At 41.5% G+C, this 23,557-nt stretch overlaps 1 protein-coding gene across 1 annotated transcript in view; it reads left to right on the forward strand.

Moving 5' to 3' along the window:
* The first annotated feature begins 275 nt into the window (after positions 1-275).
* Positions 276-23,557, forward strand: part of clcn1b (chloride channel, voltage-sensitive 1b) — a 52,048-nt gene continuing 28,766 nt past the window's right edge. Inside the window, 5 exon segments of the mRNA XM_080427534.1 lie at positions 276-421; positions 20,190-20,424; positions 22,112-22,243; positions 22,862-22,990; positions 23,491-23,557. The exon segment at positions 23,491-23,557 is cut by the window's right edge and continues 46 nt beyond it. Coding sequence (XP_080283660.1) covers positions 371-421; positions 20,190-20,424; positions 22,112-22,243; positions 22,862-22,990; positions 23,491-23,557 — 614 coding nt within the window. The 5' untranslated portion in view covers positions 276-370.

The following is a 23,557-nucleotide window of genomic DNA, read 5'->3' on the forward strand; positions in this document are numbered from 1 at the left end:
CATTTGGGGCAGAAGACAGTGGTCCAGGAAACTTTTGACACCCGTGTTTTCTCAACTGCTGTTATGCAATGACTGCTTCAGAGCGTCTGTGTGTGTCTGTATGAGCGTGTGTGTGTGTGTGTGAGTGAGGGAGCGATTAAGAAAGGACTTTTGTGCATGCTGATCTGCACAGAGCAGGTGCGAGTACAGTACATGGCAAGTGTGTGTATGCATGTGACAGGCTCTGTATGCTGATTTTTTATTGAACTACACTGAGCGTATGTGAGCGTGTGTCTGTGTGTGTGTGTCTGTGTGTGAGCAGCGTTGCCCACGCTGTTGGAAATGCTGGGGTGTCCAGCAAGGTTATTTTTGGGTCAGTGACAGCGCGTCAATGGCTGCAGATGCGCCGCAAAGGAAAGCTCTGAGATACCAACAGACGCTGGTAGGTCTCTCCACCTTTCTCCCTTTTTTTGTCTTCACCTGTGTGTCTGTCTCTCTGTTTTACTGTGTGTGTGTGTCTGTCTGCTACAGTCCCTTCCTTGCCCCACCATCTCTCTCTCTCTCTCTCTGAAGCTGCTCACTTTGTGCTTCCATCTACCCACCTGTCACTTTACTGGCCTTTCCAGTTGTCTGCTACTCCATCCCTCGCTCCATCAGTCACTCTTTCTCTCTCATTTTCTCTTAGCTTTTTTTTGTCTGCTTTTCTGCTGGTCTGCTACCTCTGGGTTCTCTGGGTGTGTGTTGCTGTGAAAGCAGGTGAATTGTCTCTAGTTGGTGGCATCGGCTCGCCCCAACACCCCCAGTACTGAATTCCCTCTTACTATCTGACGCCTTGCCTTCCTCACTCCTCCTCCTCCTTCTCATCTTGGAGCTTTTGTGAAACCTGAGCCCAGTAGCAGACAGGGAAGTGCTTTCCTTCTTTTGCGTTCAGGTTGAAATTATTCAAAGAAGTTTCCAGGCCTTTTTTATATTTTTTGTGTTTTAATTTAGATTAGTTTGCACTCCGAACACAATATTCTAACAGAGGATCAGAGATGTAAAGTCACTCGCTTATTGACCTGATATATTTGTGCACACCAGAAATGAAAGTAGTTACGTAACATACTGTAACTGTTAAAGGTAGATAAAATAGATAAAGGACAACTTCAGAAGTTTACATACTAGTCCATAACTAGACAAGAATATCAGTTGCTTTTTTAAAACACAGTTATATGGAAATGACTTAAAAAAAATACGTTCTGAAAAGGTGACTGTACAGGTAGCAGAATGGAACTGCAGAGTAAAGACATAACAAGTGGAGGATGTTGCTAGTTGTACATACCGTATTGACGGTACTTGCTACAATATTGGCCTATAAATGTACATTGTAAATGCCTAGCATTCAAAACCAGCTTCATTTGCAATGCTTTGGAAGCCTCTCTACTGTAAAAGCTTAAACTGAATTTATATTGATGATTGAATTATCCTTTTATTTGTTTATGCAGAGTTTGAGTGAGTTTACCAGGGTGGACTTCTTCCACTCCAGACATCAAAAACAAAACTCAACTCAACTGTATAGTTATTCAATGTTAGTGGTGGTGCGGATTTTGAACAACATTTTCCAACATTCATAAAACAAATTTATTGTTTATGAAAAGGCCAAATTAGGCGTTATACATTATTATGTAAATAACAACATATTAAAATAAATAAATTGGTGGGTGGAGGCATGGGGGGGGGGTCTTATTTATTTGCGTGTCCTTGCATCGCACCTAGCCCTCCTTGAGCCGCGAGTCTTGTAAAACCATTACGTGTTTTCATGTGTCGCTGGATATAAATACCTAACAGACAGGGACACCCGAGGAGACAGGTTAGATGTACGTACGTGTTGAGAGATGAAGTCATGATACTCTATATCTGCAGCTTCATCTGTGCGAATGTTCAGCCTGTAGATCACTGCTTCAGTGCTTCTCAATGTGAATAATGTGAATAGATCCAAAAATCTATTCAAATTATTTGGTCAATTAGTTGATATATAAGAAATGTAAAAACAAATACCAAAACGACCATACAGTCCTCGTTTATTCGATTAATGGAAAAAGTAATTGATACAGTAATTACTAAGAAGATAATCAATAGTTGCAGCCCTACTGTTTTTTTTGTACACAGTAAAAGTCTCTGAGTGACGGGCCTGTTTAGTGGTAGAAACCAAGAGATGTAGGGAGGGTAGGGTAGGGAGTCCTGAGTGTTATTTTAACTTAACGTGTAAATGATTTTTATGAGTTGACATTGAGGATGTCATCACTGTCGACCTTGTATCTCCATATTTCATCTTCTTATGTTTTTTTTCATGAATTTGTTCTCAATGTTATACTTTGTCTTCTGACTGTCGCTCAAAAGTAGCGAAGCTCACTACTTATCGCGATGTGGCGAAGATTACTATTGCTTGTAGATCTGATATTTTGGGCCCACAATAGGGATGCCAGGTTGGAAGTGGTTAAGTCTGTTGGTGTTGGTTAACCATTGAAAAGTATTAACAAGAGCTTGTGAGTAGTAAATAATAACTCTATTGGATCCATTGGCACGCAGGTTTGTTTTTCCATTCCCTGAAAAGTTATTCTTTTGGACATACAAGGTTTCCGCCCTGACAGCGATGTTTTTTTTACATTCTAGCCCCGGGACAGGAAGGATAACACATGGCTTCAAAGACTTTTAGAAGCTGTACCACCAGTGGCTGCTTCCACCCACGTTTCTGTCTCCTATTCTAAGGAAACGTGTTGTGAATAGGCAATACGTATTCTGCACATACTGCATGCAAATCTCCCCCACGTGTGTGCGTCATGCACGCATCGTGTGTATAGAATTGCCAATGTAGTTGTTTGTACTTGAATGTCAGTGTTCCATTCAAATGTCCGAGTAGCATGTATGTATGTATGTATGTATGTATGTATGTATGTATGTATGTATGTATGTATGTATGTATGTATGTATGTATGTATGTATGTATGTATGTACGTGTACGTGTACGTGTACGTGTGCGTGTGCGTGTGTATGTGCAATACATTTCCATGGGTCCATGCACAGGTTGATATACTGGAATGAGGCAAGAGAATTGTCAGCCTGCCTATACTAGTAGAATTGTGCTTTTCAGCACACTGGTGTGTGAGAGACACTTCCAGGTGTGCCTTGGGATTTTGTGACAACCACACATTATTATTGAAATGTATGCAACTATACAAATAATTATATTTCATTACATTATGAATTATATTATATTATGATTTCCCCCCCCCCCCTTTTCTTTCCTTTACTATATCAGTACTATCAGAACTCACTTCCCAAGGCAAATTCCTCTGTACCATAAACAAATATTATATATTTAACCACTTTCAGCCTGATCTCCCTATTTTTGACATTATACATGATTTATTATGATGATAAAAAAATCTCAATTTCTTTTCCATTTCTTTCCACACACATTTTCTAAAACTTGTGAAAATAGCAGATCTACAAGCTTGTTGGGAATTTATGAAAGTACAAAATAGGGCAGTGGTTAAACCTTTTTGGGGGTAATAATGGATAAGTAAAATTAAATGTTTCGTGTTAAGTGTTTATTTTTTGGCTATTTTGCACAGATATGAATACAGGTGTACCTTGAGATTTTGACTAGTCCTTTGGTGTGCCTTCTGCACAAACACGTTGAACGTGGTGTTCAACGTGTTTGTGCACAAGGCACACACCAAAGGACTAGTCAAAATCTCAAGGAACAAGGTGTCAATCTGCTGTAGACAGTTAGACAGGTGCTTGACTGAAGCATTGTCTTTTAAAAGCAGAAGGGTATTTTATCCTCTTTATTCAGATAAACAGTTTAGAAATCCGAGAGGCTGAGAGTGACTGGAAGCCACAGAAAGGGAGACGGTGGCAGGAATCCAGCCTAGGTCACCCGGGGTCCATGTGGGACTAAAGAAAGGGCTCCTAACCGCATAGACACTCCATGTGTATCTGTGGCGTAGCAACACAGTGTTACTTTAACGTAGAGTTCAGTTGACACTGAGAATGTTGGCTGTGTAGAGCAGTGGTTCTCAAAGTGGGGTCTGGGGACCCCCAGCCCCAGGGGTCCTTGAGGGGGTTCCAGGGTGTCCCCAGCAAAATTAGTTAATATAGCATCAAAGTCACTTTAACCACTTTGTAAAATGTTGACTATTTTTTAAACATTTTAACAACACAAATCGTGTATGGGGGTCCCTGGCACAAAACATTTTCAGATGGGGATACGTGGTCAAATACATGTTAATTTGGGTTACTTGACAAGAAAAGGTTGAGAACCCGTGGTGTAGAGTGACGGAGGAGAGTGTTTGGAGAACATGAACCATATAAGATGAGATAAACATTTATTGATAAAAAAATATTTATTTTATATAAAGATATCTGCATTGGATCTCTGAGTGAATGAGTGAACATATGAACAGTATTTAATTATATATAAATGTACAGTGAACATATGAATGAATATACATTGATACTATTGCTAGTATATTAATAAACACTATATAGTCATGTATGTATCAACAGTGCATATGAGAATGTATACATAATGTATGTACTGTATACTGTAGTGTACATACACAGACTGTATAGTACGTATACTGTATATATATTAACTAACACACACACACACACACACACACACAATCACATATGCGCACACACAACACACACACACACACACACACACACACACACACACACACACACACACACACACACACACACACACACACACACACACACACACACACACACACACACAGTATATTCATATCTGTCAACAGGGGAGTATTCTGGATGTTTACGATACATTTGACTTGACTGTGTTGTGTTTGTGTGTGTTGTGATGTTGTATCATGTCTGTTTTTAAATTCTACCAATAGTGTGGCAGATTCTTCTACATGCATGTGGTCGTATAGTTGTCCGTGATTGGTGGACAGAGGGACACGGGGAGGCCGGGTGCATTTGCACAAGCTGGGGCAGATCGGCGTGTGAACCAGCAAGAAATTGAGGAGATGAGGCGACAGAGCGTGAATGCCTTTCCTCTTAGTCTCTCTTTCTCTCTCACTTTCTCTCTCTCTCTTTCTCTTGTTCCCTTCTTCTGTGCCCTCCGTTCCTCCCCTGCTTCTTGGGTGGTGGTGGAGGATTGCCCAAGGTGAATCCCCGGTGTCCGGTCCTTGCTTAGCTTCTACAGTGGGGTCAGATATAAATAACGAAATCTCAGTTCATCACACTATTTACAGGCTGAATGTCCCTGGAGTTAGAGAGATAAGCATGCGCGCGAGCGAGTGTGTGTTTGTGTGCATGTTAGGGGTGTGCCGATACACTAATTTCACCAAACGATACGATACGATATTTGGCTCACAACTTCGATACGATTTCGATACGATACGATACGCACTTTTTTTATTATGAAAAATATATGGGGGAGAAAAAAAGCAAATGCAAACAAATAATTCTGTTTTTGCATTATTCAGATATGCGAACTTGTAGCTTTTCAGCTACAATAGCCGTTTTGAATCCAAATAGGGCAATAGTGTGACACCTGACCCGAAAAAACAACAACATGTTGTCACCCTTTTCAAAGGGTATACCTTTCAAAATGCATACCTGATTATTATTTTGTTAAAAAAAAAAAAACGATTTTTTTTTTCTTTCAAAACGATACATATCGTCACGAAAACGTATCGCGATATATCGCGGGACGATATATCGGCACACCCCTAGTGCATGTGCGTGCGCGACTGCGCGTATATGCTTATGTGTTGCAAGGAAGCAATAAGTACAGTGGAGAGTGTGAGCAGTGTTTGCAGTTTGCACCAAGCTGCTACTACCTGATCCTAATGCATTTTGTTTATCAGACTTAAGGTCTTTAAGGTCACACCGGAGGCATGATGAAGTAACATACAAAAATATACAAAATTGCAAAATACTCCTCCACGAATAATTCGCATCAAAAGTATTTATTATAGTTGATGCCTCATTCACACAGTCTGATGCCTTTATTTGTGATGTGGAATCTCAGAAAAATCGACCCTGTTCCGATTAAAAATTACATCTCTTTATTGCCGCGTAATATGAGTGTGCTCATGACCCAGACAACAAGGACCTTTAGGCATATAGCATGGCAGTGCAGACACCGCTGGCTGTCATGTGCCGTTAGGCTGTGTTAATTACTTCCATGTCACACAGCTGTGCTTGACCCCTGACCTCAGTGGAGAGGAAATGACCTCTCCGTGTTTAGGCCATGACAGACACACTCCTAACAGAGTGGTGAGGACTGTGTGTGTGTGTGTGTGTGTGTGTGTGTGTGTGTGTGTGTGTGTGTGTGTGTGTGTGTGTGTGTGTGTGTGTGTGTGTGTGTGTGTGTGTGTGTGTGTGTGTGTGTGTGAGATTGTTTAAACACATTTCTGTGTCGACTCAAGATAATGGATTTTGGACATTTGTTTTTGCGTGTGTGTGGGTGTGTGTGGGATGCAATGTGGTTGTACGTTGAATGCAGGAGCAGGTGAGAAATCACTTACCGTAAGTTTAAAAAAAAAAAGTGTGTGTGTGTGTATGTACAGTATGTATGTCAACAGCAATGAAACAGATCTCACAAGTCTCAAATGTTGTGGTCTACTAAAAGGTTTTACAACCCCTGTATGCCAGAACTCTCTCTCACACAGGAATGACTGCGATGTAGTGCAATTAATCCATTTCGTAGGATATCAGTCACACTGTTTATCGTCTCGTTTTGGCAGAATCGAGCGGGACGCGACTCTTAGCTACCGGATTAGCAGTTGTTCCGGGAGAAATCCTGGGTCTTTTTAAGACCTGAGGCCGATTCTAAAAATGTCTTCTAAATCCAGTGGTATGCTCAAAACGTTTTCATGTCAAGGACCCCCAAATGTATATGTATTTGGCACCGGACCCCCCCATCTCAAAATATTTTGTTCCAGGGACCCCCAGAAGCAAAGATTTGAGTTAAAAATGTATATATTCAAAGATAAACAAAATGTTTCACGATTATTAAAAAATAGCAGATCTTCAAGTTCATAGCGTGGCCCGAAGTGACGTGCTATGAGCTTGTATATCTGCTATTTTTGAATAGCCAAAGGTCCCCAGACCCCACTTTAAGAACCAATGTATACGTGTATATATTGGTAAAATCTAATAGACACAAATGCTTTCCCCGTTTTAATGGGTTAATGCCTCAGCCTGAGCATAAAATCAAGAGCTTGCCGTTATTGTTGTTGTGATGTGTAAAGGTTAAACTCGTCCATCTGTCTGTACAAACAGGCCTCCCGGGAGAGGCGGAATCACAGAGAGACAAACAGACGTGAGAGCGAGAGAGAGAGAGAGAGAGAGAGAGCGTTGCGGAGAAGTGTGTCAGTGAACACTGGGTCACACTGGCTGCTAAATTTATCCTCGAGTAGGGTTTCACCTCAGGGGCTGGTGGGGCAGGGGGGGGGGTGTTGGAGAGAGGAAAGGGGGTATGTTTTGAGGTGAGAGAGCAGAAGGCGGGTACAGGTGAAAGGGTGAGACACAGGGCCCGTGGTCAGAGGTGAGACAGGATGTAGAAGAAAAGGGGTAGAAGTTAAAAAGAGCTCCCCGTGGCAAACATCTAATTCAAAGAGACATTTATAATTGTTCCCAAGGGGAACTTCAGGTGTCATAGCAGCACCGCAGTATAGGCATGAAACACAGATACAGCTAAGTGTTAACAATAACAGAATAAAGGTAACGATGACTAAAATATACTTAAAGTCTGGCCTACATTTCATCCATAGTGGGATGGCGATTGAACTGAAATCTTTCAGTTGGAGGACAGGTCTCTCTCTAACGTTGATGGCTAAATGCTAATTACAGAGCTAAATCCATTGTTTCTACCACTTTTTCAATCAATATCCACAATAGTCAGTTCTACCCTGGCATACAAGACTTTTAAGACTTGTAAGACTGTGTACTGCTACACTTATTTTGTGCCAGTCTATTTTATATGCCCATACCACTGGTGATGGACTGTACATGATACTTATGTTTATACCTACCATCTATCTATACATTTTGGATGTGTCTGTATGTGATTTCACTTATAGACTTTCAGTTAATGTTAATGTGTAATACTGATGAAAGTCCAACGGCCAAAGACATTTTCTTTTTGCAATTATTTTTTGGCTGTTATTTTGATAGTGACAGTCACTAGAGAGACAGGCGAGAGAGAGGAAATGACATGCAGCAAAGGGCCTTGGGGCAGATTCGAACACGGCTCAGCTGCCGGAAGGATTCAGCCTTCATAATGTACTCTACCAGGTGAGCTACCTACCAGGGCGCCTTGCCGAATGCCGAAGACATTTTGTCCGGAAATTGAGGCAAACATTGTAAATGTCCGTGATTGCAATTCCAATGTTTTATGAATAGACAATCTGTTTAAGAATCACATGCTGACTGTCCTGAGTGCAATGTCCAGCCTAAAAAACTATTTCCAAATCATACCATATGCTGCAGTGTTTGTGTGCATGCTAGATGGCTTGCTACCAGTAGCGTTTATGACTCTGGACTGGCATGTAGGAATCTGCTGGACTGGCTGGCAGACTGAGGGAAGTCAGCCCAACAGAATTAAGAGCTGCTGACAACTTATTGTCAAGCTTCAAGTGTCTGCATTAACCTCTGGTCCTCTATCCTGTGTGTGTGTGTGTGTGTGTGTGTGTGTGTGTGTGTGTGTGTGTGTGTGTGTGTGTGTGTGTGTGTGTGTGTGTGTGTGTGTGTGTGTGTGTGTGTGTGTGTGTGTGTGTGTGTGTGTGTGTGTGTGTGTGTGTGTGTGTGTGTGTGTGCGTGTGTGCGCGCGATGTATACTGTGTATATATATATATATATATATATATGTATGTACACTGTGTGCGTGGACAGTATATGCATTTATGTATGTAATGTACACTGTCTGTGTGTCTGTGTGCGTGCGTGCGTGCGTGTGTGTGTGTGTGTGTGTGTGAGAGGGTGCATGTGGTAGGTACTGTAGTGGTCATACCTGTCAGTCATTGAGCTCTATACTGTATCACCCTCCCTTAGTGGAACAGGTAGCAGGTACAGCCTGTCTGTCTCTCACACTGGAAGGCAGTGGAAGACAGCAAAGGACAGATGTAACACTCAGATACAGTACTCTATATAGAGAGGAGGAAATTACTGCACATCACATAAGAACCAAGACAGGAACAGATAGAGTGACCCAACAACAGACAGAAGATGAGAGAGCGCATCAACACTTTTGAGACCGTTCTGAATATAGACCAAATTCTGGTAAGGTCTTGATTATTCATTGAATATAAAATATTTAATAGTTTAATATTTTTGAGGTAATTTGTTGCAGGGATTGATGTGCAAACGTTTTTAGAGGTCAACTTTGGTCAAGGACTCACTTTTTTCTCTGTGGGTGAAGTACCGATTTACCAGATACTTTAGATCAATTGTTATACAATTGATAAACAGTAAATGTGCATAAAGTTTGTGCAAGTTATGTATCTGTAAAGCCAGGGTTAAACTTTATTTGTTTGATATTTAACCAATTAAACCCTACAATTGTGCTTTGTTGAGTCCATCAGGGCTCTATATTTGGTCCCCTCTCCTTTTCCCATACACAAAATCTCTTCGCCGACAATAGCCGGTCTACAAACCCGCAACTCATTGCAATGCGGCACATTGTGAGTTTTATTTTATTTATTATTATGACATGCCCAGAATAGTGATGCTAGGGTTAATGTAGTTAAAACAAGGTTGCACTTCGGTAGAGCCGTGGGTTGTATAGCTGCCTGGATATGATAGAAGTCCAAATAGAAAGGTGTGTTTAGTATAGTGCAAGGCATGAGGCATGCCCTAATATTAATAACGATGTATACAGTTACATTTCTATACACCAACAGCCATGAAAGAGTAGAGCGGCATGTGATTGTACATCCTCTCGAGTCTCTATTATCTTCCTCCGTCTTCCTCACTCTTCTCTCACACATACTCTACCTCTGTACATCTAGCTCTCAGATTCCTGTCGTTTAAATTCAAGATTGAAGAGTTGATAAAAAAGAAAAGAAAGATTGCGATTTTAAATGTTTCTGGAATGGTTTTTGATGTCCCACAGTTGCTTTGTGAGTCCTTCAGGAGAAGAAGTAATATCTGTAATGTCAGTGACATTATGGCTACACAAGTTGACAGTCAGATGTACATAAAACCGAACAGTAATGGCATATAGGATGAGATGTATATAACAGTATCTGAAAAGTGGAAAACCGTGCAGCTATGCCAGCAGCATGAGGAAAGAGACCTCAGACCTGTGTGTGCGTGTGCAACAAAAAAGCATCAGATGGAGAGAGAGAGAGAGATTGGTCTCTCAACACATACAGTACACACAGCACACACGTTACATTTCATTTTAAATTCAGGAGGGATGTCCCAATAAAATAATCTAAAATAGTTTGTTTTCAAATCCAGCGTGCTCATTCGGCAACTCAACATGTCTGATTTGAAGATGGTGAGGTATTAGGTTATATTAGTTTTCGCTCAAAGCTTTCCAGTGGGACGGTACTAAAAACTCTGTAATTAAAAAGGGCTAAAGATTGACTTATGACAGCTTGGGCTGAGACTTTAGGACTTTTGGTCGGGACCTGTTTTAAATAGTTGGGAACTAAGAGACAGGTTGTTGGTTTATTTAAGGCAAAATCATCCAAGTAAATTCAGAGAGATCGATTGGAGAAAACCAGTCCAAATATACGGTACATCAGGCCCTGCAGCAGTGCAGCTATCTCTGAGGACAGACCGGTACGAGTTGAGAGCAGTAGGTCATTGATTTTGTCTCAATAGTTTGAATTTTATCATGAAAAAAGCTCATGAAATCGTTGCCACTGAGAGTTATAGAAATACACGGATCAGTAGAGTCATGACTTTTTGTCCACCTTGGCTGGTTTTTATTTTCCTCTATTAAGAATGAATAATAGGTGGCTCTGGCATTGCAGAGGACCGTCCTATGTATTTTAAGGCTGTTTTGCCAGGCTATACAATATAATACTGATACCGTAAATTGGGCTCAACCCAGTATTCTTCCTGTTTGATCGAACAGCACTATCAGATAGACATCTACCGAGGACATTTGTGTCTGATATCCATCCATCCATCTATCTATCTATCTATCTATCCATCTATCCATCTATCCATCTATCCATCTATCCATCTATCCATCTATCCATCTATCCATCTATCCATCTATCCATCCATCCTATAGTATCTATCAAGTAATCATTCAGTCAGCCTTTGATAAGAGTGGCTCAAATAGCCTACATACTGTACATACAGTAAGTAACTTGTTGGAGTATTTGTTAATAATGTGACTTTGTACACAGTAACTTTGGATGTTTAATGGACTAATTACATTTGTTGTCATACTTGTAGTTGTGTCCACATGCCTTAATTAGAACATGACAGCTGGAATAGCATTTGGAACAGGTACACGTTTTCCCAGTGAAATTGTTATGGTGTTATTGTTGCACTGGTTAATTAGCGTATTATGTAAAACTCTACGCATAAGGGAGCAGACTGTATTTGAAATACATCAGCACGTTGTGTGTGTGTGTGTGTGTGTGTGTGTGTGTGTGTGTTTTCGTTCCTAATCTCCCTATATGTCCGTCAGTGAATGGGTCAGATTTTATCATTAACCTTGTGCTAGAGGACAAGACAGGACAAGGCTATATTGTTGTAAGGCTGATCACACACACAAGTTAACTTTGACTTATTTACGCGCACGCGCATGCATACTCGCACACACACATACACGCACGCACACACACACGCACGCACGCACGTACGCACGCACGCACACACACACACACACACACACACACACACACACACACGCACACACGTGCTTGCTTGCTTTTACTTTCAAATATTCATTAGCACACACAGACACACATGCTTGTGAACATACACTCACATGGATATTTATGAATATGCCACGTTCACTGTCTCTCATAAGGGAGACAGGAATTTCTTATGCTTTTTTAATTAAGTCTCAAAGTCACACTGCCCTTCACCCTCTCAGTGACTATTAGCAGCACTCACTGTCTAAATCTCTCTCACTCTCTCTCTCTCCCTCTCTTTGTCTTTCTCTACCTCTCTCATTCTGCACCTCCCCTCTTTTATTCTTCTCGCTCCCTCTCTCCACTGTTGCCAGATTTTGCGAGAGAAATAAGCCACCAGGTCTATGAAAACAAGCCCAAAAGAAGCAACTATAGGCCACATGAGCAATTTAAACATACTGTATACATTGGCTATATGAAAATAAAGCCTATTTACACAACGCGTTGAGAGCTTGTAGATCTGCTATTTTCAAAAGAAAATCTTGAAAAAAGGTGCAACATTTTGAATATCTTTGGAAACATTTTAACAACACAAATCTTGTACAGGGTCCCTGTCACAAAATATTTTTATATGAGGGGGGGTTGGTGGACAAATACATATTAATGTGGTGGTCCTTGACATGAAAATGTTTGACAACCACTGCTTTAAACAACATTAGGAAACAAGCCCAAATAAGCAACTACACTTTAGAAACAAGCCCGACTTTACAGAGAAACAAGCCCGACTTTACAGAAAAACAATCCCAAAGTTGATTATAATAAACGGACATGGCAACACTGCTCCTCTCCCCCTCTTTGTTTTTCTCAACTCTAGCCTCCCCTCTCCTGTCTCTCTCTTCTCTCTCTCTCTCTCTCTCTCTCTCTCTCTCTCTCTCTCTCTCTCTCTCTCTCTCTCTCTCTCTTGCCTTTCTTCTACCCCCTATCTCTCCCTCTCTCATCCTCTTATTGCTCCCTGTGTCTTCTGAAGATTTAAAAAAAAATCTGTTTAACCTTATTTATGCTCCGTCGCACAACGGTGTTGCACGCCAAAAAGAGCAGACCTACAAGCTCACTACGCGTCATGGATGTGATGCGTTGTGAGCTTGCAGCTCTGCTATTTTCCACGTCGTGCGACAAAATATGAATCAGGCTTTAACATTCCTGTGTCGTAGGCTATGTACCATTACCCACCGGAGGCTGACTCATAACGCATAGGCTCATGCATTAATTCACAGCGTTTGACATCTCATTACCATGATTTAAGCTAGATCATACCCTATATCCTTATAAACCACCCAAGAGTACCTAGGCAAGAGACAAATATATGCTTAAATAAATGAGGGTTTAGAGAAGCTTATGCTTATGTTTGCCGGTTCAATTCTCAAACTAGTTGGGGGCAATCTGAGTTTAGAAAGTGAGTGAGAAACAACTATCTTTGTGCTCCTGCTGAAAAGGTGCCTTTGAGCAAGGCCATTGAGCCCTATAGTGTCTATTCTGGGGCAAACATTCAACAAAAATAGCAAATCTACAAGCTCACAACGACATGTTGTGAGCTTGTACATTGGCTCTGTTCACTGAAGAGGGAAAATAGGATGGGGCATGGTATAGACCCCTGAGGGACTCCGGTTAACAGTATATAGGGTTTAAATCCAAATTGTGTCAAAGGAGGTGACCAGTGGCCAACAGTACAAGCTGAGTGTTACTTTAAGTTGACCATCCCACCCATGACCCAAAATTGCGTTATGAAACAAAATGCCAGAGGATTAACATGAACCAGTTAAGCCCTATATATTTCACTGTATGACCAATAGAGAAAATAGCTGATCTACAATCTGTTATTTTCATTATTTTCTTGTTTTGTTTTGTTCAAGATTTGACAGTATTGCATGCACAAATGTGTGGAATGGTTTTGTTGTTGATGTCATCTTGGTCTGACTGTACGGAACAGAAACCCAGGGTCAAACCATGACACAAGACAAACACAGGGGCTGAAAGATGGAGACAGGGTAAAGCTATCAGGAACAGATGTATCACAGCTTTCAACGTCTCTCCCACGCTGTCTTTCTTTGTTCACCATTCCACCGAACTCAACTCATCTTTATTTGTAAAGGCCTTAAAGCTGCAATCCGTAACCTCTCCACACCCAGAGAGGTAATTATTGCGATTGTATCAACCAACCACCATTCTATCCCGGGTCTCCCATGTGGGAGACCAAATTCAAGAGCCACTCATTCCTCATTCAAGAGGGAATCCAGGGGAGTACTAGTTTCCCCCAGAATAGGGATGCTAGGGTTCATGTATAGTTGTTAAATTGATTGATTGATTGATTGATTGATTTATTGATTGATTGATTGATTGATTGATTGATCAAACAAAACACAATGAGTGGTATCTGCCTGACGCAGATCAGCTGAGGACACACAGAATCCACGGCCCAGAGCGGCAGTGAACTACATAGCTGTCAGTGGGTCAGTAAAGTCCACAGGGTATTTGCTGTAAGATATGGTGATGTCAGATACAGATCAGCCGAGGACACAGCCACGGCCTAGAGTGGAAGGCAATCGCTTCTTCTCACTCTCTCTGTGGATTGATTGATTGTTTGTTAGTTTGTGCTCGTTTGGTCCTGTGATGGATTGTTCTATGTTGTTAATGAGTAGTGTACTAGTGGTTAACGGTGTGTGTGTGAGGTCACCTGTAGACCTGGACAGTGGAGTCAGAACAGGGACAGAGGTGTTCTCACAGCATGCTCAAAGAAACAGACCGGGAACAGGTAATAACCTAATCATTTATATTGTAGGATTTTTACCACTTAAGCCCTATACTGTACTTCGTCGTACGATGCATAGTGAATATTGTCTAAATAATATATTCACACATTGTTTCACTATTTTTGAAAATGTACATTTTGAAATGTTTCAAATTTGTTTGAAACTTTTTGGATGATGCTCAAAATAGGGACACCAGATTGAAAGGGGTTAAGTTAGAGACACTTATCCAGTAGGTCTGCAACTGGCGATTTATTCCATTCATCTATGCAGTTAGACCATGGTGATTGTAAAACTAGAAAAAGTGCTCCTTGGAACACAGGTCTCCGCCAGGTCAGGTAGGTTATTGTGGGCCAGCAATGTTCGGAATTCGAACATTAGGAATTTGTGTTAGCGATTTGTGTGAAATTTGGATAAAATCTGAAGGAGTAATATAAAACAATGTGTTTTCATAAGTTGGCCTCCTGGTGGCGCTATAAAAGGCAGCTTTTTCCTTGGCATCTAGGGAGTGCGCATACAAAGTTTTACACAGATCGGTGCAGTTATAGGAAAAAACACAAACCGGCCTGTTATAGCGCCACCATGAAGCTGATTTGAGAAAAAAAACAAGTGGCATTTCTTTTTCGGCCTAGTGGGAATGTGCATGCAAAATTTCACGGAAATCGCACACTGTGTTCATGATTTGAGGAATTTTATTCAATACGGAGCACTCCTGCAAACTTTGGAAGCCAATCTTAGCCAATCAGGATGGAATATGAAAAATCTGAATAACTGTTTGGTTTAATGACTATAGAGATACTGTGTACCGATTTGCGTGATGATTGGACAAAATCTGTAAGAGTACTGTGAGAAATTTGGGGCAGAGGTTCTGCTCTGGCATCCAGGGAGTGTGTGTGCACAGTTTCCCTGCGATCAAGCCAACGTGTTAGAAGCATGGGACAGGATGAAGAGATTTTTTGCTGTAGGAATCAAACTTGTGACACTTCAGATACATTCATTAGAAATCCTGCTGCTGCAGGATTAGATATCTAACTTATATTTAGAATCTGTGGATAAAAACTGAAATTTGGTGTAGGCAAGCTATCTTTATCTGTGATTTATATTCTGGGCAAATCTCTCTCTTGCGAATGCCATATGACTGCTTTTAAATACCTATTTAAATGCATAGATTCCTTTAGGCTAATCATTGTGGCACTGAAGCAAAAGGCGCTTATTAATAAAGTTCCTTGTCTTCACATGACAGCTTTTATTCATTCTCTTAACACAGAGCCAGCTAGGTGTGCTATAGTGTAGTGTAGGCTAACCCTGCTGTATCTCTATTGTTGTTTGGACCTGGTTAACAGCTTTTAACTAGTTAAATTAACACTGAGGATTTTAACTCTGCTTGCATTACCCTGCTGTATCAAATCCCACCCACCTGGCATGGTTTACATTTTTTTTTTGTTTTGCTGATGCTCTTGTCCAGTGAGTGAACAGGTAGTCCAGGGTTCTGCACTGGGCTCAGTGCCTTGCTCAAAGACACTTCAGCAGGTATTCTTTTGCGGTTTGGCCTCCTTTATGACTGGACTGCTGTTCGACTCAGGTCCAGTTTGCATAATGCACGATAGCTACAAAAGACAACAGTGGTTCTCATGCCTCAGTGCACCTAATTATAGCTCCACTGTTAGCTCAGTTAATACAGTATATATAATACAGTATGCATGCAGCTATTGAGTAGGCCTAAAGACTCTCTGCATGACACAGCGTAAGCCTTCAGATATGTAGCAATTTTGTTCCCCAAAACAGTTAGCGGTTTATAATGTTTAACCAGGCTGAAAATATTATCCAAGTGCATTTTAGAAGCATACCAAAGTTTTGCAGAGCCCCTTTACGGCATTAACTCTAGCCCCCTGCTATGTGGAGTATTTGTGTATTAATTATACATGTCTATATCAGTGAACGCTGTCATGTGGCCTGGAGCAGCACTGTTTACACTGGTCGCATGGAGAATTCCTGGTAAACGTCCACTGAAAGAAAGTCTCACCGGTAAACGTTCAGGTCCGATTACTCACTGACCTGCCCTGTAAATGTAATCAGTACATATACTGTGCCTTTAAATTTGACTAGGCTCAAATGTTGTTGTCATTCACGCCATGCAGAGAATATCTTTACATTATATAACGTAGAGCAGGTTATGATGAGTTAGGACAGCAGTTACCAAACCTTTCCACGCCAACGACCCCCAAATAGCCACAGTCTCTGACTGCGGCCTCCCTATTGCAAAATGGCTTTAAAAAAAACTAAAACAGAACATAGCGAAAATAGCAGATCTACATGATCAAAACACGTCCCGCCGTGACACGTTGTGAGCTATTAAAAAATATGTTTGAAAATGTTTGAAACATTTTGAACGCCCAAAATAGGGATGCGAACAATTTTATGAATTTAATTTTAATAGAAATTAAAATGTTTATATAAAATAATTTTATGATAATTTCTTTGAAACCCCCCACTTTGCAAACCACTGAGTTAGGAGGTATGTTGGGGTTGTTGAACATCTTCCTCAAGGACACTTCTTCGACATGGTCACATGGCTGCACCGGAGATTGAAACTGAGCCTAGCGCGGCACCAATAAATTAACAGGTCCCACTATCAGATGTGCTTTTTTATATTCTAGGGCCGTTCCAGACGGCTGGGTGGGCTTCGGCCCTTGTGTGAGGTCTCCTGATCCTGCTGCTTGGATCCAGCAGATCTCTTTCCCCCATGAGAACCTGAGCTAGAAATGTCTTGTCTCCTTATGGGAACCGCTGCTCTGCCGCGTCGTTGGACGTTACAGGCCGTTCCGTGGCTGTGCTCGGATCAGCCGCGGTTAATGGCTGCGGGGGATTATAATTAAGCGTTAGTGTGGTGAAAACTGATCCCAGACCAAGAGCATAGGGTGATAAATTGTGTGTGTTGAAGCATGTGCGTTACTGTATGTGTACATACTGTATGCAGGTATGCAATGTGTGTGTACATGCATACGCAGATGCGTGTGTGTGTGTGTGTGTGTGCGTGTGCGTGTGCGTGTGCGTTTGCGTGTGCGTGTGCGTGTGTGTGTGTGTGTGTGTGTGTGTGTGTGTGTGTGTGTGTGTGGGGGTGTGTGTGTGTGTGTGTGTGCGTGCGTGTGTGTATGCACATGCGCGTGTGTGTATTTGGGAAGGTGTGGAATGTTCCCTCTTCCAGGATCTCTTCCTCTGGATACTTGGCTCGTGTCCAGGACCCCCCATCCACCCCCCCCCCCACCCACTCACCCTCTCAGGGAGGGGTTTTTCCGTTCTCCATGTCCGTTTTGTCTATTTCTGTCCAGCAGGGGCATTCGGCATGGTGTGTATCCCTTACACTCACGCCGCACATTCCCCCCTCTCCTCTTCCTCGTTATCTCCAGACGCTTTTACAACAGATCCAGTTCTCTCCCGCTCATCAGTGTCAGTTTTCACAGTTTTCTCACCCTTTCACCCTCTCTCCTTTCTCCCTCGCTAATTTATTTGTCCTTTCCTGTCCAGTAAACTTGCCTGTTTTCACCTCTGCCTCTGAGCATACGATTCCTTAAGTGAGTGTTTTCATCCTGCATGGTTGCCTAGGAGGAGACATTGGGCACAGCAAGCGGGAGACTCCTTTGTTCAAGGTTGGCTCCTTTGAGACGAGGGCTTATGGATATTATAGTCTTCTCTGTTTGGCCTACAGCTGCACAGGGCTCCAGTAGTTGAGTCACGAAGCACTTGCAACGATTATATAATACTTTACATGTACAGTACTGTATACAGCATTATGTTTGTCACTCTGTCCACAATGACTGTATGACGATGCTCTGAACTATGGACAAATCATAACTTAAGGCCACGAAGCTTAAAGGTGGTGTAAGTGATTTGGTTTTTGTTTTGATTAAATGAGTGTTAAATAGCTCTATTTTCTGATAGTAATATTTGCTAGAGAGTGTTTGTGCAGCTCTTTAGTAAACAGAAAATAAATGTTCAGGTCGGGATACCACTTTTATCCAGTCATGAGGGAAAACTCATACTGTACAGGATACAGGTTAAACAAGTGAAATCATAAGCGAGGAAAAAGTAATGAGTAGGCAACTGGTACACTATAACATTGAAAATGATATGGTGGTACTCCTGATTGGATGAAATTGCCAATTTCATCCACCTGAAAATGTATTTTCTGTTTATTAAAGAGCCAGAGAGGTGGGGAGATCCCTGTTATTGAACAAACACTCTAGCAGTGATTAATAATTTAGAGCTTTAACCTTTTCTCTTACTCAATATCTAATATCTGATATATGGTGTAATTGGTTGCTGCCCTTGTTTTCAGTTTTCACTGTTATTTTTCCCTCCCTCCATTCTCTTTCCTATCTACCATCAATGGGCTCTATGCACAGCAGCCATATTGTAGAAAAATCTGTTCCTTACTTCCTTCACGGGTCTTACCAATTATACGAATTAATATAAAGCTCTGTTCCATTTAGTGTAGCACAGTGGTTCTCAAACTTTTGTTTGGATCCATTTGTCCACTCTCAGAGTTACACACCCGTAAATTACACACTACAAAATCTGCACATGGCTCACTGATAACAAACTGTCATTACACTTACAGTAGGTCAAACTGAATCCATTCTTTTTGGGTCCAACATTAACCTCAGCAAGGCCACAGACTTTACGATCAGAGTGTTATCACAAGGAAAGAAGAGATTACAAATCTGGGTTGTATTTTAGATAATAATCTTTCCGGTTTCCTTTTAAAATGGCAAGAAAAGTAAGAAAGTCAACCAAAGAATACGATTTTTGGGCAGGATCTCCTGGTTGGTCGGTAGGAATTAATGCACTGAGGACACAGGATCACACATCCTGGATCACTCACCCAATGTCATTTTGACTATGGATGCACCTCATGATACTCTAGCACCTCAAAGGCACTAAAACAAACTAATCAGACCTCACACCTATAGGACTCACCTAACTAACCCCTGTTCATTATGCTAGGGTGGGACGGCTCAGGGTAGAGGACAGAGTACAGCAACTTGCAATGGGCCTGGTTTTCAAGATAGCCTACACAGATACACTTTGAGACCCAGGTGTAGCAGAATGTTTCCAGTGAGCCAACATGCACAATATGAGCATCCTGACTCTGTTTGAACGGAATGGAACAAAGTGTCAATTAGTATAATTGGTAAGACCTGTGAAGGAAGTAATTACTTGCCAATTTCTTTCCAATATATGCTGTGCATATAGAGCCTACTGTATCTGATGGTATGGTAGCTTCTGTCAATAAACACATGGTTGTGGGTAATGTAGTCTGCCTTTCCCAAAGAGTACTGGGAACAGCAGAATAATGTTACAACATGTTAGGTTTAGGGGCAGAGGAGTGCTTTGGATATTATATAATGTCCAGGAGCGCTCAAGCGCGTCTTTACAAATGCATGGCAGACAGGACACAGCCCCTTAAGGTTGTTACTTTTGCTATAGCTGTTAGTTGTGACATCCTTTTCCCTAGGATTGTGGGTAATGTGGTTTTTTTCTACTGCCTGTCTTACAGCTGTACGGTGAGTACAGAGAACAGCTCGGTAGTTACGCCAGGCGGGAAGCGGCTCGCTTACTGACAGAGAGACAATGCAAGAGACAGGCAGAAGAGAACACAAGGGCCGGCCGCAAGGGCCACGGCCGGCGGCATCATCCCCACCACGACCACCACCGCCATGCCGTCACCTTGGAGTCACATCTCAGCCAGTCATCTTCCACCAAGACGCCACGCCCCTACTCCAAATGCCAAGGTGAGACCCACAGAGGACAGGAAGTTGCCATGGCGACATACTAACAGTAAACATTGGGATATATCTGAACTCGGTGAGTCAGTAGTAGGGATGGGTAATTAACCGGAAATATATTGAAACCAACATTTTGAACTAATGACCGACTTAATCTTACTTATGTAGGTTAATCGAATAATCAATATTATTTCCCATATATCAACAAATCGACACAAAAACTTCTAATGGATTTGTATTAACCTAATTAAATATTATCGTAATATTCATTTGAAGTCGTATCGTCCAGCCCTTGTCAGTAATCAAAGCCATAACCAATGGGCAGAAAAAAACATCTGACAGTACATTTTCAGTGACTGTATATTCTCAACACTTAAAGATTTTGTCAAGTTATAAAGAGCATCAAAAGAGCACAATACTTTTACCCCAAATAATATCTGTCCATTAGATCAGGGGTTCCCAAACCGTTCCATGCCAAGCACCCCGAAACAGCCAACTTGTAGATCTGCTATTTGTGCTATTTTCAGATTTTTCGAGTTTTATTTCCCCCCCCCTTTTTTATTATGAAACATTTCGACAATAACCTTCTAACTTTCTCTTCTTTTCATTTCCCTCTCCTTTCCAATTGTCCCCCTCCCCCCCACGTTGTGAGCTTGTAGATCTGCTATTTGCACTTCTTTTGCGCGACACTTTTGTATGATGAACTTTAATAATACAAACAAAACAATTTAATAATAATAAGAAATGAGACACAACATTGCTGAACTTTTAACATTTAACACTAATGTTATCGTCTGCAGTGCACCTAATTTAAATAATGTATCAACCACAATAAATTAAAAAACGTAAAGAAATACATACATAAAATAATAGAGTTTGTGTGCACATTTATCAGCGGATAGCAGCAACCCTTTGTTCCTGGTAGAGAAAAAATATGTGTAAGCTTAGCTTACATAATTAAATAAACAATGTTGCACACAGTAGCACCCAGCAGCATGTCTTTGTTTTTAGTCCCAATTAACATTTATACACTAATTAACACTGATGTATTATTCACTTGAACACATTGAACAATATTTGAAAATAGAAAATGTGCATTGTTTTGTAGAGTGTTTTAGTGCACAGCATTTATCAGCATATAACAGCATCTCCTTGTGTCTGTGAGAGAATGTTCATTGTTAAAAGCGTAGTACACAGCGTTCCACAAGGCGACCTGCAGAAGAACATTCTTTGAAAATGGCAGATATCGGCCTACCGATTAACCGATAAGCCACTAATAGATCAGTGGTTCTCAAAGTGGACATTGAGGGGGTTCCAGGAGGTCCCCAACTAAATGAGTTAACAACAGCTTAACCACTTTAAACCTATTTTTATAATTCAGCAATTTTTAAAATAGCCAATCTACAAGCTGTAGATCTGCTATTTTTGAAAGATTTTGAGACATTGTGAACAATTGTGAACATTTTTGAACATGTTTAATAACACAAATCTTCTATTTGATGGTCTCTGGCACAAACTTTCTTTAACATGGTGGTCCGTGTCCAAATACAAATTAACTTGGGGGTCCTTGACATGAAAATGTTTGAGAACCACTCCTATAGATAATGATACATCGTAGTACATTGTTTATACACTTACGAATATATAAATATGGAACGTATACTGTAGAGTCTTTTCTGTGGGTCTACCCCAGACTGTTTGACCCGTATGCGGCGGTACATCGTGACCAAGATGGGAGACGACTGGATCTTCCTGGTTCTACTAGGCCTTACCATGGCGCTGGTCAGCTGGAGTATGGACTATGCCAGTGCCAAGAGCTTGCAAGGTACCACACATCACACCTACTGAAGGAAAGAGATCTATTTCAGCGCATTACCATCTTTCAGTTGTAATTTGTGTCACGTGAACAAGGATTAAGTATAAATGTCTGGTTATACACTGAAGCTTGAATTGTGCCTTGACTATGAAATCAGCTCCCAGTATATCTTAATTTCTTTCTTTGTCCGTGACCCTGCTAGAGCATGCTGTGACCCCATTTTGGGTCCCGACCCACTGGAGGGCAAAGGGAGATTATTGTTGGTTGAGCAGTTAGTCTGATAATATGAGACTCTGGTTTTCAAGTTCAACTTCAAGACTGTTTGTCAGTAGTGGGACACTTGGTTTGCTTCATGTCAAGGTCTTACATTATTTTGGGGGACGAGGACAGTCTCTGATGTTCTGGGATTTGTGTGAGACTTATCAAACACAGACATCAGCGAGGAGGGTTTGCTGAATGCCACAGGTCTGATTTGCTCTTTCCAAAATACTGTTGATATAGTCGCTTGTTGCACTCCCAGCCTATTTTCATTTGCAGTGTGAAAACACAAGGCCTTGGTGTGCAGTGTACTCTACTGTACTGTTCAATTCTGTTTGAAGTAATTCCATTTCTTCTCTCTCTCTCTAGCCTATAAGTGGATGCATGGAGAGTTGAAGGGAAATATTCCTCTCCAATACCTAGCCTGGGTCACCTATCCCATGATCCTCGTCATGTTCGCCTCACTCTTCTGCCATGTGGTCGCACCGCAGGCCATCGGTAAGTACTCTGGGGTCCCTGCCAAGCAGCAGTGACGTGGACGCAAAACCGGGGGGGAAAAATGGCTTCTGTCAGATTATCTCCTCTGAACACAAAAGACTCTCATGTCAGTACATGAGTGTATTTTGGGTCGAGTGGAAGTCTAACCCCCTATAGTCATGACAGGGACCAGAACAAATTGGGTTATTGCTATTCGCCATTGTAGAGCAGATGTCTTTCTCTCATATAATGCCTCATGGCTGGATAGTAACATGTCACTGTCTCCTTATTTTACTCTCTGGAAGTCCTCCATTATTCATGACTCACCATCCTCTCACCCTTGTTCCTCTGTTTGACCCTGTACTCTTCCTCCACCCCCCCCACCCCCACCCCTCTCTCTCTCTCTCTCTCTCTCTTTCTCTCTCTCTCTCTCTCTCTCTCTCTCTCTCTCTCTCTCTCTCTCTCTCTCTCTCTCTCTCTCTCTCTCTCTCTCTCTCTATCTCTCCATGTGTCTGTCTCAGGGTCTGGTATTCCCGAGTTGAAGACAATCCTACGAGGTGTAGTATTGAAGGAGTATTTGACCCTCAG

Source organism: Gymnoscopelus braueri, assembly GCF_963280865.1.
Source record: "Gymnoscopelus braueri genome assembly, chromosome: 4".
NCBI classification, from domain to species: Eukaryota; Metazoa; Chordata; class Actinopteri; order Myctophiformes; family Myctophidae; genus Gymnoscopelus; species Gymnoscopelus braueri.